At 41.5% G+C, this 17,520-nt stretch overlaps 1 protein-coding gene across 1 annotated transcript; it reads right to left on the bottom strand.

The window, feature by feature from the left end:
* Nucleotides 1-1,210: 1,210 nt before the first annotated feature.
* On the bottom strand, nucleotides 1,211-13,733 carry rgma (repulsive guidance molecule BMP co-receptor a). Its single transcript, XM_041038896.1, has 4 exons — nucleotides 13,217-13,733; nucleotides 8,702-8,817; nucleotides 6,243-6,760; nucleotides 1,211-4,127 (listed from the first exon to the last, which is right to left on the bottom strand). Exons 1-4 carry the CDS (start codon nucleotides 13,228-13,230, stop codon nucleotides 3,423-3,425), a joined length of 1,353 nt encoding a protein of 450 aa, XP_040894830.1. The 5' UTR covers nucleotides 13,231-13,733; the 3' UTR covers nucleotides 1,211-3,422.
* Nucleotides 13,734-17,520: the final 3,787 nt, after the last annotated feature.

The raw sequence follows: 17,520 nt of genomic DNA, 5'->3' as shown, positions 1-17,520 counted from the left end.
TCTCCATCAGTAAGTAAGTTAGGAGAGACAAGGAGAGGCAGCAGCTTCACATATTTATAAAACAAATGATGGTAAACTGATAGAAGATAAAAAGTCTGTTCAAATACTCACACGTCCTACATTTAAAAAAAAGGAATGAAGTAACATTGCATGAATACAACATGTTCGTGTCCTGTTCACACAAAGCACACACTCACCGAGCACTTCATTAGAAACACCTGTTCACAATTATCTGATCATCCATTCATGTGGCAGCAGTGCAAAGCCTGAAGTCACGCAGATACAGGTCAGCAGCTTCAGTTAATGCTCATGTCACATCAGACTGGGGAAAAAAAAAAAGTGATCTCAGTGACTTTGACCGTGGACGGAAACGCCTTGTTGATGAGAGAGGTCAGAGGACAATGGCTCACCAAAAACTGGACAGCTGCAGACTGGAGAAACGTAGCCTGGTCTGGTGAGTCTGGATTTTGTGCTGAGTCACACACATAGTAAGCTCAGAATTTGGTAACCCAACAGTCCAGGCTAATGGTGGTGGTGGTGTAATGGTGTGGGGAATGTTTTCTTGGCACATGTTAAGCTCCTTAATACCAGTGAATCATGGTTTGAATGCCACAGTCGGAGTATTGTTGCTGACCATGTGCATCTTTTTATGGCCACAACTTACCATCTTCTAATGTCTGCTTCCCACATGATAATTCACTGTGGACCACAATCCCAAAGGAATGTTTCCAACATCTTGTAGAAACTGTTCTATAATCTTGGATATAATAACTTAATCATGATAAGGTGTGGATGAACCTGAGATGACAGCTTTGGAGGTTTGCTATTGACTGATTCAATGACTGACTGAGGGCATTTTCAAAACTCAATTCCAACTTTTGGAATTGACTTTTTACTATGAGGTTTTTGCCTCTTAAGTCAAAGTTTTAAGATTTAACATCTGCTCACGTTCACCTCAACATCTCTGCAGCAGGGGGCAGTCACACACCGCTAATCATGGCAAGACAACACACAGGGTGACTTTTCAAAAAATGCTCACACCAACAGGGAACGAGACAGAAGGGCACCTCATTAACAAGACGTTTTCTTTTATTCAATAAATAATTTACATTATAAACAGCTGGCGTGTGGCACCACATCTGCTTTACATACAAACACAGTTTGATCTTTCTGGCATTTCCCATTCAGCTATGTTTTTTTTTTGTAATTCTTTTTAACCATTACAAGTCTGACACAGAATTCCAAACAAAATAAGAGCTAAATAAAAGAAAAAAATAAACATAAAGTGCTTTAAACTCAAAAACATGAACGCCCCAGAACACTTTCTACATTCCCTTGCATTCACGGTTTATTCAAGGTGTTTGTACTTCATCTGCGACCAAGTAAGCAAAAAGTGATGACAACCAACATCTCTACAAAGACTAAAGTGTAAATGCTGTTTTAGAATATTCTGTTCTGTGGTGTTCATGTTTTTGCAAGAATCCCTTTTCAAAAAAAAAAAAAAAAAATTTCACATTCACCAAAGCATCAGATGTACAAAAACTTGAGTGATAAATTCAAAACACAACTGGTAATATACAAATTTTAAACTCGTCAACTCACAAAACATATGTACAATCTCACATTACACATGTAGAACCATATACTGTAAAACTCACAATACAAATTACATCTATTAACACAAGATTCAACATTACAATCATTTTTGTGTGATTTTTTTTGTGTAGCTGTCAAACTGCACCAATACATATTCCAAATAGCAGTAGTAAGGCCTGCCAAATACTTCAGTGTAAAGGATAAATGACCGTCAAACTGTGCCCGAGTAGTAACAGTATCTACAGGGACGACTTACACATTAGCAGACACTGCAGCCGAGAGCCAAAGTTCATATGGAAACCTCTCGTAGTGAGGAGTGTTATCATGAAACACAAGCAAAAGAGAAAAGAAAGGTGAGACTGCAAAAAAGAGACAAATGCTGCTTTTACAGTGTGTGTGTGACTTTTCAGCGTACCGCAAATTCACCCACAAACACGACTTATATACAATTAAGAATCCCCCTAATGTGAACTGTTTAAGACTGTAAGATGAAAATTCAGTTGTTGAGGAAATGTTGGCACAAGGGCTTGTTCTTTGGCAATGACTTAAGCCATGAAATCACGTCTACAGACATCTGCTTATCATTTACTCAATAAGCCACAGTCAGGTCAGCACACTGGTAGTCTATAAAATGCTAAACTGACGAGAGGTGACGTCTTTACAGTTAGTACTAACAGTATCTACACCACTGTTACTTGAAATGGAGAGTTAAATTCACAAAACTCTCTCAAAGAGGTGTCATAGTTTGACCGGTTGATCTACACTGTGTAAACACTGAGTGCCCCTTAACTAAGTTTGTTCTTTTGCTTTCTTTTTAGCTACATTCACATTACAGACTTAAAACACAAACACTGTCTGATCAACGTGTCAGCTCAAACAATGGAGGGAAAGGCTGTATGACACTGGAAGGGACGTACAGATGAAAAGAGATTATTTTTATCGGTTCCCTTTTGGGATTTGCTACTTGGCAGATAGCGTCCATTTGAACAGACTGCGGAGCGCCTCGTCTCCTCTGCTGCTGTAGAAATTTTGGGTGCGACAAAAAGACATGGGGACGGATTTCTCCCACTTGGAGGTTTGTTATCTCATTTCTGGGAACTCCTGCACCCGCAAACACACACAAAATTAACCACAGACACTGAATTCTGCACACATATTTTACTAATGCACTCACACACGTACACACACGCGCGTACATATAACCTAACAATATGACCCATTAATCTCCACAGCAGACAACTGGAGACGCTGCTCTGACATCCTTTTGGCTGAGTGCTTCCTCCACAAGGCTCAGGCTTTTCCAAAGCTGGAAACTAATCAAACATAGAGCTGCTTCTGGCCTTAGGTTAACAAAAGCCCCTGTCAGGTCCTCTAGCTTCGCCACATGAGCCACAGAGAGCTTCACTGGCTTGGCACCAATGAGGGGGATCGGGGGGGAGGGAGGATCAGCAAACTCCTCTTTCTGCAAAAGATCATCTTGTCCGGCTTCCCATAGGCATGCGGCCCCGGTGAGAATGTGGGATTTAATCCCAGGTGGATATCCTGAGCTTTGGAGTAGCTGGGCTCTCTCACCGCTGCTCTCTTCAAAGACCAGTCCCATGAACCAGCTAAATACACGTGATGATAGGTGGACTCCCCTTGTCATTAGACTGAAGTCAAGACATGACAATACAACTAAAATGAGACTTAGGGCTGGGGTGACCTTACTGGCAAGGCCCAGGTCACGACGCAGAACCAGAGCAGAAGAGAGGAGCCGATGTACGACACAGCGATGGTACTCTAACACTCACTGACGGATACACCATGAGGATACTGTTGTAAAGGGACTATAGATGAACTGTGCAACACTCAATCCACAATAAGACAGCGAGGAGGTTGATGAGGAAGAGAGAAAGTAAATCTTTGCCCCTCGGTGCTGCATTACTTGTAAAAGCATCCTTTTCAAAGATGTGGTATCTGTTGCTGTTTGAATGGAGCATTTTTACATCCTCAAAGGCGTAGTAGGCTGCCATGGTGAAGTTAATGTCTCCAGAGGACAGGAGGTCAAACACGCAGGACTGAAAATACAGATCCTCCACTGGGAGTCGCTCTTTGCACTTGGCCTTTGCAGACTGGTAGGTGAAGCCGTGCGCCGTGGTGCCACTCCTGGTCCTGCCTGCGCTGTGAGCCTCCGCTGCTCGAGCCCTGAAGTTCCTGAAGTCGATGCGCTGGTTGGCAGGACAGCCGTGAAGACACAGGTACAAGTCCTGGTTATCGCCTTCCTCCACCGAATTCACAACTTCCTCTGGCATCCTCACAGCAAAGGTCAGGTAGCGGCCTACCTGCCGGACCACGATGGTTGTTCCGATGTACCTGGCCTGAATCTCCACGTGCTGCCCGGGAACCTTCTCCACCACGCGCAGGGTGTTCGCTCCGTGCCGATCCCCTCCGTTCTTGGAGCCATCTGCAAAGGCAGCTGGCAGTTCATCTGTCTCTGCGTGGTACATCTTCTGGTCCACACATTCTTGGAAGTTCTTAAAGATGATTGTCAGCTGCAGGACGAAAGGCACAAGAGAAATGACATTTAAAAAAATTTACAAACATGATCATGTCTCTCTGACGTAAAGCTTCTCAGAGAGGCGCATATGCAGTCGTTAGCTGCTGCGCTCTGATGCATAAAACTAGTACACTCCAGTGAATGTACACATCAGCTTTAAAAATATGTTTGCATTAAGAGAAAGTTTGTGCAATATGTGCCATCTATCCAACTTAAGTGTCACATTTCAGCGTTGGCTCAACATGGGGGAGGCCAAGGTAAACGCCCTCAAAAAACATGAGTCTCGGCCATGTAAAATCAGGCCTCAGTTTGCAGACACAAAGACGATCCATTCATGGCGCTGAAAAACCTGCCTGTGAACCCCAGAACTATGCTCCAGGGAGTGGCGTCGGGCCAGGACGAAGCGATATACTCTGTAGCTAATTAAGTGAGACTGGTCAGGACTCTGCAAGCTTGGTTTCATCAGGACACCAATGAGCCATTGTCAGAGCAGCGATACACAGGACAGCCTAGGGACTCTGATGTCTGCTCGCTTGGGACAGAGGGGACAGGGGGAGTCTACAGAATACTCTCTTAGCTTGACAATTCATCTGTTGCACCAGTTCTGCCTCGATTTCCTTTACCTTCGGCTAACATTTCCCACCTACATCAGCTTCTGTTTTTTTTTTTTTTTTTCCCCTGGATAATTTTTTGAGCTTTTAATGAAAACAAACAAAAGAAAAAATGCCTCTATTATCCCTCCATCAGAATGAAGATGGAAATAACCAGACAGTTTTATTTGCTGTAGCGAGAGCAATGTACCAACACAAGAGCTCTGCAAATGCAGATCTTTTACCAGAAGGGCCTTGTTTGCACAGGTGGCACTGGCTCCTGCCTTGTTTTCCCTTTGTCCAGAATCAAGATCTTAAAAAAGCTGTCTCATTTGCTTCCAAGAACAGCAATATAAAAATGTCATTACTTTAAAAGCTAAAGCAACACATGAATGCTTAATAGAGTATCATTAAGAAACCTTGATTACAGAAAATTATACTTTCTACAAATGTGATTAAGGACAAAGTCCTCTTATACCCTAGTCTAAACACTCGAGTTATGATACTCTGCAAAGTGACTGAGGACCACAATCATTGCTGTCAAAACTTTGCCAAAACTGGACCAACTCTAAGGGAATTTGCCAACTACAAATACTCCTACTCCTTTGTTTTTGACCTAAAGTTCTACTGAAAGCCTTTTTTAGGGACAGCCACCCAAACAAACCAACGTACCATTAAACAAAATAACAATAATGAGCTACGCACTGCTGATAAAGCCATAGAAGAAAAATATCTCATGATGTAAAGAAAAATATCCAACAGTTCTGTGCAGACACAGCATTTGACTGTTCTCCGTATGGATATACCCTAAAGTAGGCCAAACATCAGTCTGAGCTGTCCACAGTGAAAAGTGAAAATGGAGCCTCGTGTTAACATTTGATGCAGCACTGCCGCTATAACACTAACATATCATTTATAAAGCTTATCAAGATCTTAGCAATTGTGCTGGGCTGAGCTTCTTCATCTGTCATTATGGAACTCATCCAAACACTAACCAGAGTCCACAGTCTGACAGAAAACCAGCCCCACAGCAGCTCTCACAGTCTGACCACATGAAAGAGGAGGCTCATGCATACAAAAATATGAACAGCTTGATATTCTGCTGTAGCAGTGACACTCAAGGACCTAAAACTAACAAAAAAGTGTGATTTTTTTTTTTTGTCACTGACAGCTAAAGTAATATCACTACAGCTTTATACCAACTAAACATTATTTTCATTACAGATGAATTTGTCTCTCGTTTTTTTTTAACAGTTTAGCCTGGAAAATGTCATTAAATGTTTTTTTTAAAAAATGCCAATTTTTCCCAGTTTCACAGAGCACAAGTCTTTGAACTGCTTTTTTAGGTCAGATCAACAGTCCAAATACCATACATATTCAATATAGTGATACAAAATACAGATAAACTTCACATTAGAGAAGCTAGAACCAGCATATAGCCCTTGTAGACAAAACAGTGACATAAGATTTATAGTTTCTGACCCAAACATGCTCACAAGATGAACAGAGAAGATCCTCACCTTGCTTGTGGCGGTGGCCAAAGACCCCGGGACTACAGGAGTGTTGGTCACCTGGACAGACAGGTATTTGTTGTGGATGAGCGGCCAGGCTCCTTCCACCTTACACGTCTGGAAGTCATCTCCAAAGGTTCGGAGGTGCGGGTCGCCGAAGAAGCCACAGTGAGTGTAGTTGGGCGGCGATGTGTTGCGTGGAAGACTGCGCTCATAGTGGCACACTTCCGGGCCATCGGAACGCTCCTGGCTGTCGGGCAGGAGCGGAGGAGGTGGAGGAGGAAGCGGCACCCGGGCACGTGGTTGGGATGTCGGCCCCTCCTTGGAGCAGTTGTGTTGGGTCATTAGATCCTCTATGCCATGCTGGGCGGAGTGGTACGCCAAGTCGCCCCTGCAGGTGCGTGCGGTCCGGCGTACGCAACTGTTATATGCTCGCAGCGCTGTGCAAAACTCCTCCTCCGGTCCAGAGTTCGAAGTGGAGGCCCAAAATTCTGAGTTACACTTGAGGATCTTGCACTGCAGACTCACTGTCAGGGAGAAACCAGACACCATGTGAACAAAAGAAACAAACCAGAGGCTGCCATGACACAAGTATACAGACACAAGCTATAAATACACTTACTTATGATGGTTTGAAACTACAAATTTACATAACAGTGAATCTAAAATAACTTGAATTCCAACTTATGTCTAATAGCCTCACACGCATTGTTGTTTCTCTTAAAGGCTGCAGTGCCAAATGTCTTCCTACTTTTCTTGCATATGAAAACTAAAAAAATACCAAAACAATCTTTGTATGTTGCTTTAGTGTGTTGTTCAAGCACCATGAACATTTTCAAATAACATCTATTTTTTTATACAAATCTATACATTCTACCCCAGGAAACAATGCCTTTTAGTAGGAAGTAAACAGGTGTGAACCTCCCTCAGGTCAGCCTGGATATAAGGTAACCTCTCTGTTTGTTGTGTACTTCTCTTTCACACCCAAAGGCTTTTGGTTTATGTACAAGCAAAACTACTGGGATCCTAATCTAAACCTTTAGTGATAATAACCGCTGCCTGACTGTAGATTGTTGTCTCCAGCTTTAATGCCACATCCGGCCAACTCTTTACACAAATGTTCTTCAAATATTTCTCAGGATGCCCTGTTGCGACACCATGTTTGACTAGTATTACTATCGACTAACAGAGCATTTATTTGAATAGGCTGTGAGAAGTTTCTCCCAGTGCGTCTGGAGGGGAGAAGCCATATCAACACTTTGAAGTCACACTTTAAACAATATCCTTCCTCAAAGCTTCACCGCAGCTCTCTCCAACCCCCACACCGCCTCTCCATTTACCACCCATTTGATAGATGGCAATAAACTAATCTTGATCTCAACTATCAGTGCATTATCACGTTGTTGTTTGAAGGTAAGTGAGTTAAGAGGGAAACTGATAAGGGTTTGGCAAACGTGAACGGTCAGTGAATGAGGTGTCTCCACTGCAAAAAGTGACCCAGTGCAGTCATGTTGTTGACACATTACAAGGATATTAAGTCAATTTAAACACAACAACCGGGCTGCCTATAATATTACAGTGGCTCAGCAGTGCTACATTTGAATGGGAATGTTCTTGTGTTTTTTGTTTTTTTTTTGCTCACTGGAGCTTTTCTTCTCAAAAATAGCAGTATTAGTGGGCTTTAAAACATTGTAACACACATTCCAAACCATCACAATCTCTACAAACACACTTTTTCTTCAAGTTTCACTGGTAATAAATAAAACTAATTAAAAAAAAAACAGTTCTCCTGGCTTGACCAAACTAAAGGTTGGAACAAAACAGTTACTTTCAAGAGGCTAATGTGAAATACTGAGGCATGCCCCATCCCCCAAAGAAAACAAGGTCTGAGAGCTGCAGCAGCACCAAGAACACCTCTGAGTGTTCTTTGTCTTTCTCTAGTAAAATAAAATAAAAACCCCCGGACTAAACCGACCGAGATTAGTCACATTTTTTTAATGATGTAATGGCAAGCTTGTTCACTTTCACGCCTGTTGTCATATTTTCCAAACCTTCAACCTTTTTCCACACGTCTGCAAGAAAACACTTCCCCATACATTTTTATCTGTCTTTTTGTACTGAGTTTGGTGGAATTCTAACAGATAACTACAGCAAATTATAAATATTTAGCTATGTTTATGACAACGTAAGGACTTTAGCGCACACTTCGTTATATTTATTTGCACTACGTAAATGTTAAATTATAACATCCCTTGAAATATTTCGGCCGGCTGATAAATAGTGACCGGACCTGGCAACTTTGCTGCCCAACGTGAAAAAGACGCTTGCTGTTGGTGAACGCCAGTAACTTGTGGGGGACTCTACGCTCCGATTTATAAACTTCAACCCCGTAGTATGTGAACCGCATCTATGTAAAACATGCAAGCTGGTCGACTGTTTAACCTAAACAGTAAAACGTAGTTTCTTACCGGATGGGAAGAGTGAGAGAAACACGGCGAGGACTCTGCACACTTCAAGCGCCGAGGGTCTTCCTCTTTTCCCCATAACCATCCATCCAGCTCGGGGTCGCACTTCACTCCTCTCCCTGGTCAAACCGAATCGAGGAAAGACACAGGAGAAGAGTTAGAGCCACTAAGTCCTGGTTGAGAAAACTCAAAAAAGTCCATAAAAGAAGTTTGTCCCGTCCTCTCATCACTACCAGGTAAGAAGTTGTTATTGTTGTTGTTGTTGTTTTGTTTTTTTTTTTCTTTTTGCCCTGTTCGGTATGAGAGTTAACTCAATGCCTGCAGCCGAGTTAGCTAGCTAACACTCAGTGCGGGGCAAACGGCTGAAGGCAGCCAGGCAACCTATCTTTTTAGGGAGTGTCGAGAAGGTGCAGCCTCTGTGGGGCAGCGGAGAGCACGGAACCAATCACGGCTGCCTGTTCTGCCCTTAAACCCCCCTCTCCAAAGTTTCAAATTACACCTCAATGTGCAGACTTGTTCGACGACGACCGAGTCTTCACGACCCACAAAGTGGCGGTACGCAGCGCCATATAAGAGAGGTTTGATTTGCTGCTAGGATCACAACAGTCACCTCAATGTGGAGGCACAACCTGAAAAGGAAACCAGCGTCCTCCCTTCACAGAGTATGTGTCAGGGGATTAATGCAGAGCAAAGAGGAGGAAAACAACCAGCAATAAAAACAAACACCACTTTAATTCTCAGGGAGCTGTCAATCACCAACTTTTTCCTCTTTGTATTACTATTCACTGCCATGTTTAAAACTGCTATGACATATTTACATGAATCTAAAATGGTGGCTACAAGCCAAGTTAACCTCTTCAAACTCTACAACTACTTGCTGGGTCAAACTTATGCCGTGCACCCCAACAGTCTTTTTCCAGTTTCCAAATATATCAGGCTGAATGTTGGATAAACTATACAAAATGACCAGCAACAGTATTTTCATTTGGTGAAATGGCGCAGCCACAAAAACATGGAGTCTTGAGTCTGAGTGTTTCACCCAGTGTAAATGGCCTCATGGAAGAAGCTGAAAATATAGTTTAGATATGATGAGAACTGCAATTAATGATTACTGTCATTATCAATTAATTTGCCAATTATTTTCTCAATTAGTTGTTTTGTCCAAAACAACAGTTCAAAACCAAAAGATATTCCATTTGTTGTCGTACATAACAAAGACAAGCATCAAATCCTTTCTTTTAACACTGTGAAACCAGCAAACAGCTAGGCTTCGTAAGTATGATTTTAAACATAGGCTAAATGAATCTCTCTTTCCCATTTTTGGAGACTTTGTGGAGTGCTTTTGCCACCTACACTTCAGACAGAATCAGGGCCTCAGCAATAATTTTAGAAATAGTGACAGTGACAAGTCCCCAGCTCACCCCCACCTCCCTGCAAAATGTTTGACTAGACACCAAATGAAAACTTGCATTATAGAGCATTTATTCACTAAAGTCTTCAATTATATTTTCTGTAAATGTCTCGCTACGTGATGGTCTATATGCTGTTCCACCACATTTAAAGATATTAGGTGTAAAGAATATCAGAATAGGCATTTAAGAACTGTTATGTGTAGTATGCCTGTAATTATATAATGTAAACTCATCGTCAGGTTGTTAAACGAGCAAAATACTCATGTGAATCATAAAATATGATGCCCTGCTGTAGTTTAAAGCACCCAACAGTATGTGAATTAACCAAAGTCAAAACCAAAGTACATTCTTACAGGTTAACACATCAATGAAGAGAAAATTACCACAAGAAGTCCTCTCACTTTTGATTCTTAAGTCCGTTTTTTAATACTAGAGAGTAGACATTTTACATGTAATGAGAGTATTTTTTGCATGTTGCTTTAAATGACTTGAATGCGGGCGGTGATCCCCTCCTCTAAAAGGCATAATACCCCCTCTTTTGACTGCCTTTGAGCTGTACAAATGGCACATTACTGGTGTCTTTTACTGCCATTTAAACCAAAATACTACCACACAGATGGCCGCGTACTCGGGTTGTGGCTGGCTATACAGTAGTTTTCCATTGAGCGGTGAATGTCTTTGTGATTGCTGTCCCTCTCATGGATGATGGATACGTTCGTGTACAATGAGGTCTGAGCCTGCGCATGTTTTCAACAAGGGTGGCCCTGTGCAGACTGATTTCCAGCTCCAATCTACCAGGCACTCGTATATGAAATGAATGACTGCAGCTGAAAGGTATAAGCTGCTCGGTGATATGTTTTGATGAATTGTGGAACATTTTTGGCTTTTAGCAGCGACAGTGTGGATGGAGAAGCAAAGTCAGGAATCAAAATGTCGTAATAACACAAGACTAGGCTTAGATGTAGATACTCCCTAAGTGTGACTGGTTCTAGTGTTGGTCGATTGTTGGTAGAAAAACCTCAGAGTCACGGTGTCTGTATGTCATATCTGAAAAATAGATGGTGCAGATAGCTTGTAGACCAAATGTGTTCACCTGTTGCAGTGACTTTGCACACAAAGGTACAATATGTTTACACATGTTCCGTACATTAATATGTTTGCCCCCAATTAGTCCACTAAGTGGTTGTTAAGTATTTGGTAAACTATTAGTCATTTTTGTGGCACGTACATGAGCAATAAGCTAATAATTAATTGTTGAATTAATGTTATTATCGTTTAACAATAGTTAATTGTTAAATGATAATAACATCTCCGATATCATGATAGTCACAATTAAGCTTTTGTCTTTGATAAGCTCAAGATGTTTAGAGATACTTATGCATGACTGCATTCATCTGCAAAATGACAGTAAAACTGGAAAAACAAATAATTTGACAGATTCTTCATATATGTCAGTGGATAATTATTTTAAAGTCCATGACCCATTTCTTTAGTCAGAGCAGTCCTATTTACTCCTTATCCCGCATCAGAAATATCGAATTATTCTAATTAGTGTTTAAAATGATTAGTCGATTGATGGTCGATCAATATAAAATTGTTCATCAGCTATTTTGATAATCAATTGCACCAGCTCGGTCATTTATCAGGCAGAAATGTCGAACATTGTCTGGTTCCAGCTTCTCTAATGCAAGGATTCATTGTTTTTCTCAGTTTTACATCACTGCAAATTGAATGATGTCCTTGGGTTTGGGCTGTTTGGTGGACAAAAGGAGCAATTTGAACATGTCAGCTTGAGTTATGATAAATTGTAATGGACCGTTTTTTTTTTTTTTCTTTAACCATTTTACCATCATTAGTGAAAACAATCATTAGCTGCAGCCCCCTTATTGTAGCCCTAATCAGAAGGGCTACAATTTTACCTATTACCATTTTGACCTCCAATCCAGATTAGGTTTTAGGAGCTCTTCTCTTCAAAAGCCTTCTCTCATCAGGCCTTTGGTCTATGTTAGGTCTATATTTTTGGCTTTTGGATAATGGTATTAGTGTCTGATGTTTCAACAAATTGTTTGATTGCTTTTAACTGCTTGAGTTTTACCTGTGGGATTTTTACATGGCCAGGTAGTGAAATGACAAATCATTTTTAAGTGAGAAAATATTTGCATAGAAACGATATAGAGACACATCAGGCAGACCATGTGTTCCACATGCTGTAACAGGTAAAGGCGACAATAAAACATGCCCATAAATCCAGCAGGTATAATCCAATCACGTTTTATTGTGTGCTGTTTTAAATCTCTGCTATCACCCAGTGATAGCAGAGATTACAACAGACGTGTAATGTAAGTAAAATATTGGTGGACTGCTCCATCGCTTCCGCGCAGTGTTGAACTGTGTGCACCAGCCTGCATTTTTTTTTTCTGTGCGGCTGTCTTGACAGTCACAGCTAGAGGACTGATCCTCTTTTCCAACAGATGGCGCTTGGTGTGAAGCTCTGATATGAAACCTCAAATCATGACACAAACGCACATGGCATTATGAGGACAACCAAACCTGTCATTAAATTTGAGCTTTATGGACAGCTCGGTTATTGGTCTAATTACAGCTGTCATGCAATTAGGATTTAAAAGGTGAAATTCTGCAGCCATTCTGCAGGCTCGTTTGCCCTGTTGCGCTGCTCTGAGGAAGATCACCGTTTATGTCATGTTAGATCAAAGTAGCCTCAGTGGTAATTTTAGTTGGGAATAAATGCAATTAATGTGGATAATACGATAAATAAAACTGCGCTGCATGGCGTGAACTCTCTATGCTTTCACCTTAAACAGGCAAGAGTCAAGTGAAAGCAGTTTTTATAATAAACTGCATTTACAAATTCAGCTTTCTACCAGTTTCTCGCGTGACAGCAGCAAAAAGATCAAGTTCTTAACAATGCAGAAATTCAGCTCATCTGACTGTACAGATCTGACAAATAGACATTTTTAGGACATACAGATATAGTTTGGCAACCCAGCAAGCAAAGCAAGATATGATAAGACTCTCGCGTAAAAATAAACTAAAACAATGTTGGTTAAAATTCAAAAGAAGTCTCGAACAAATAGGATAAACCAACCTTGGCGACTGCATGGGCTCTCCGCGACTCTGGAGTCCTGCAGGAACCCGGAGGACAGCGAACAGGAGCGAGAGGAAGCAGACTCCTTAAAAAAAAATCTCCCCCTTAAAAAAACGCGTCCTGTGTGTCACAGTAATCCGAAATCAAACCCACTCAGTGGTTTTCTGAGGGTAAAATCCGCCAATCTGTACATGATGTCCACCGATCGGCTTCTCCAAGTCTGCTCTGCAATGAAATGAAAGTGTGTTCTTTTTTTTCTCTCTCTCTCTTTAGTTGGGCTTCATTTAAACAGCCACCCGGCGGACTCAGATCTCTTCAGCCATTGCTTAACTCGTTTGACTATCAGTCGATCGGAAATGGAGACATTATGATAGATTACGTCCAGTAGGTAATTGCCCTCATCCGCGCGTTGAATCCAAATTGTTAGTTATGGTCGACGTCGGGGAGAAAAAAGCCCTGAGGGCAAAACTGCTGCTGCTGCCGCTGCTGCTGCCGCTGCTGCTGCTGCGTACGGCCCGATCCGCTGTCTGGATGTTGTGAAATGGCTAGTTAGAAAGTGTGAGAGAGACAATGATCGGCTCTGCATGACGCCGCTGGGAGCCTCAAATCTCAGCTATGAACCCCCATCATTTATACCAGTTCTTTTTTTCCCCCCTCTCTTTCTCCGAGGCTTTCAGAGATATAAGAGTGCGAGTAGGTCGCAGCTGCACATAAAACCAAAGCCAAAACTGACTGTTGCAGACTCTTATTTTTGTAAAGCCAGTGAAACTAAACCCATGCATTCTCAGCATTGCTTTGAAACAAGTGTCATTTTCTTGATAGGCAGTGAAAGATATGTTTCCTACCTCCTTTTCTGCCCTTATCTCAGGGTGTTGCGTTTTGTTTCTGCACATTTTGATAAAAGAAATACGATTTAAAAACCGAATTGAATTGCAGCTCCATGTGCACATTGTTTTATTCATTTCTGACACTGATTGACAACTAATAGCCCCACTGTCAGAGCTGCACCCTCACCAGATAACCTTTATCTGTTCCCCATCTTTGCAAATCACAGGTTGGAAAAAGACAAATCCATAATAATCTGGATTTAATGGAGGATCAAATGGACAAACACTTTGCAGCAGGGAGAGGGGGGGGGGGGGGGGGGGGGGGGGTTATGCTCAAAGGCATGGAGGCTGCACCTGTGTTTTAGGATCAGACTGCATGCAGGAAAATACTGCCACCCCTTCCTCTCCAGCTTCTCAAGCCTCCACTCTTTACAACATGACTGGTTCTCTCTCTGCTCCAGTTCCCCTCTGATCAAGAAAATCCGTCACACCAGGGAGGGCAGGGAACTTACAGTATCTGACTGAAGCAGCAGAATGACCAGTTTAGTCTGACAGGCCAGCAGAAATGCAGAGCTGATAGTTAAAACCTCTTAAAGTGAGCCTGTGATTTCACCTCCTATTAAACGCTGGTGCAGTTGATGTTATTTTCACACAGCTACCGGACAGAGCTGTCACATTACATCATCCCCCTGTGCATCCAGCAAGAAACTGACCCCTGTAATCCACTCGTTTACTATCACAGCTCAGACTTGCCCTCTCCAGATGGCCACTGAGAGGCAGCATATTTTACATTGATGTAACAGAAGAACATGAAAGAGTGACACCCCATTGTGAAAAGAATGGTTTTAGAGGTGCCGGATGCAGGCCCCATCTCAAACACAGCTGGTGTAGACGCTGCCTTGCTGAGGTATTATGGCGAGTTATCACAACAGATCTGCTTTACATATCACTGGATTAATAAAACACTTTGATTTCTTCTGCGTGTGTGTGTGCGTGCGTGTGGCAGTTCAGTTTCTGCATTTCACAGATCAAACCAGTGACAGTCAGCCATGTAACTATTTTAGCAACAAATGAAAGAGGCATTCATTAATGCCAGCCCTTGGGGCTCTCTGCCATTTAGTCCATTATAAAATTCTGTTAAATTCAGCCTGCCTCAGCAAATAAAACCCAAATTATATATCGGCAGAAAAAAACATTGCAATAAAGAAAGAATAAAAAAAGAATAAATATATATACAGAAAAACTGATTGATTTATTCAGACTTTCAGGTCACAGAGTTACTGGTAAATTGCTGCAAGATTTCTGCAACATGATTAACTGTAAGTTCAGCGGATGCGGAGGGGTCATTCAAATCTTGCTTCACTTACTGGTGATTTCATCACATTATCACATGCTGTACTTCCCCTCTATAGGATCAAAAGTTCACTGTTGCCTTCTTGTTAAAGGACAATCGTAATTTCAGCTGCAGTGACTAAGTTTCACTACCTGTGTGTTTTTATTCTCAAAGTTTTGTTTCTCAGGTCAGTTCAGGTTTGTGTGGATGATAATGACTTGAGGCCTTTTTTTTTTCTTTTTTTCTTTTCTCCTCTGGACATACGTTCATAAAGATCCTTCATCCTTAAATGGTTCTCAATAACTGACCACATGTGGGGAGTGGATGATATCATGAAAGAAATCTGGGAAACTAGTCAGCAATTGCAGTATTTCTGAGTCAGACACAGATTAGTAAACATCATATGCTGTTGCTGACCTTCCAGTTGCCTTTTGAACTCTTGCAGCATAACAATTAGCTCGTCCCAGCGAGCCCTGCATCTTATTTCCGAGGTGTCACACTGCATTGTGTTTGGCCGCCTCAGAAAGATTTGACAGGGCAGTTTCCCCCTGTGATCTTGTATCACCTGAAAGAGACATGGCAATTTTTCTGCTAATTGTATTTTGTCTTGTCCTTTGTCAGGTGGAGTTGACTGTTGTGGAATCATTTTTCAGGCAAAAATACAAAACATTCCCTGTTGTTAATCCTGTCAGATGTGAGGCTTTTCTTTGCCTCATGTGATAATACCCTGAGCATCTTTAGGTTTCAGACTTTTGGTCAGACATAACCAGACTTTTAGTTTTAGATCAAACAGAAAGGATTAATTGAGAAAATAATGCATTGTCCTAATATGCAATTATAACAGGTGACTACGTTTGAGTTGAAAGGAACCATGTTCTTAATTGTTTTTTCTTCACAAATTCTCCCTAAAAGAACAAAGGAAGTTATTTAGCTTTAAACTGATAGATTAAATTCAGATATATGGCAGTATACAGTATGTTCTCAGCTGTATATATGCTCTTGTAATTGTTCCATAACAAACTGTAGTTCATGTGCTGCTTTGGTTCTGCTATGTTGACTTGAGACATGATGGACAACTACCAGCTGTAACAAATACTAATGTCTATCTGCTTCTTTGAACGAGACAGCCCTCTTATTGTACTCTCCACATGCCATAAGACATTATTTCAGCCAGGCATCACCTGGCTGAAATAATAACTAATATCCATTTAAGAATTCATATACGCCATATGCATATCCTTCAGTGTGGACTTGTCTTGTTGATGTGGTATTTTGACCTGAAACACATGTAGCTGATTTCACTGGCTGCATCGAAAATGAATTAAGATTGTTTACTGTTGTGCATTGTTTAGTGTTAAAAACGGAACTTCTGCTACTGCCCCAGGTTTAACTTGTATTCAATGAAAGGCTATACAAGGAGAGAAATGTTACACAGTTAACCAGTAAGAGTCCCACGGTACTCAGTAAAAACACAATTAGACTAAGATTTGTGTTTCATGTACATGCTTGGCATTTAAAAAGAGGGGGGAGGTGCATCCGGCAGCACTGTCTTTGTAAGGTGTGAGCATGAATTCAAAAAATTCTATTAAGAGGTGATATGTGGGGCTCAGACACACTGTGGCATTACAGTCAGTAACAATATGAATGCAGGAAGCCTGCAAATTGGCCTGTTCATGCACACAGAGGACTGGACTTGAATGTGTAAACCCTCATTACAGAATCTCCTTTCTCATTTTAAGCAGAGAAGGTGAGTTTCTTCCATTTATTATTATTTTTTTCTTTCAGCCAGACTGCAATCCAGTGAGAATTATGCACACTGTTTAATTCCAGACATGGACCAAACTAGACAGTGTGTGTGCAGACTGCGAGACAAATAATTAGCTCTGCTGCTAAACAGAACTGATCTCAGTGAAGGACACAGCACATCAAGCCAAATTTCAGGGAGGAACATTTGTGAATGAATAACTGTTTTAGACCATGAACGTTCATCACAATTTTGCACCTGACAGGGTTTAAGACAACATGTTGGTGAACAGCCATGACTCCATTAGCATGCGAGATGTCATAAATGCATGAAAAAAACAACAACTGAGGCTTATCTCAATAAAACAGCTGCCGTTTTAATTTCCTGCTTCTGAAATTCT

This window comes from Toxotes jaculatrix, chromosome 5, assembly GCF_017976425.1.
Source record: "Toxotes jaculatrix isolate fToxJac2 chromosome 5, fToxJac2.pri, whole genome shotgun sequence".
Lineage (NCBI taxonomy): Eukaryota > Metazoa > Chordata > Actinopteri > Toxotidae > Toxotes > Toxotes jaculatrix.
Note: the sequence above shows the minus strand (reverse complement) of the source record. Positions and strands in the feature narration are given on the sequence as shown.

Bases quoted from the DNA above. Each gene is read 5' to 3' on its own strand.
- rgma (XM_041038896.1), bottom strand. The intron at 6,761-8,701 runs GTAAGAAACTAC...TCTCCCTGACAG, and splicing joins TCTCTCACTCTTCCCATCCG to TGAGTCTGCAGTGCAAGATC. The intron at 4,128-6,242 runs GTGAGGATCTTC...TTCGTCCTGCAG, and splicing joins TGGCCACCGCCACAAGCAAG to CTGACAATCATCTTTAAGAA.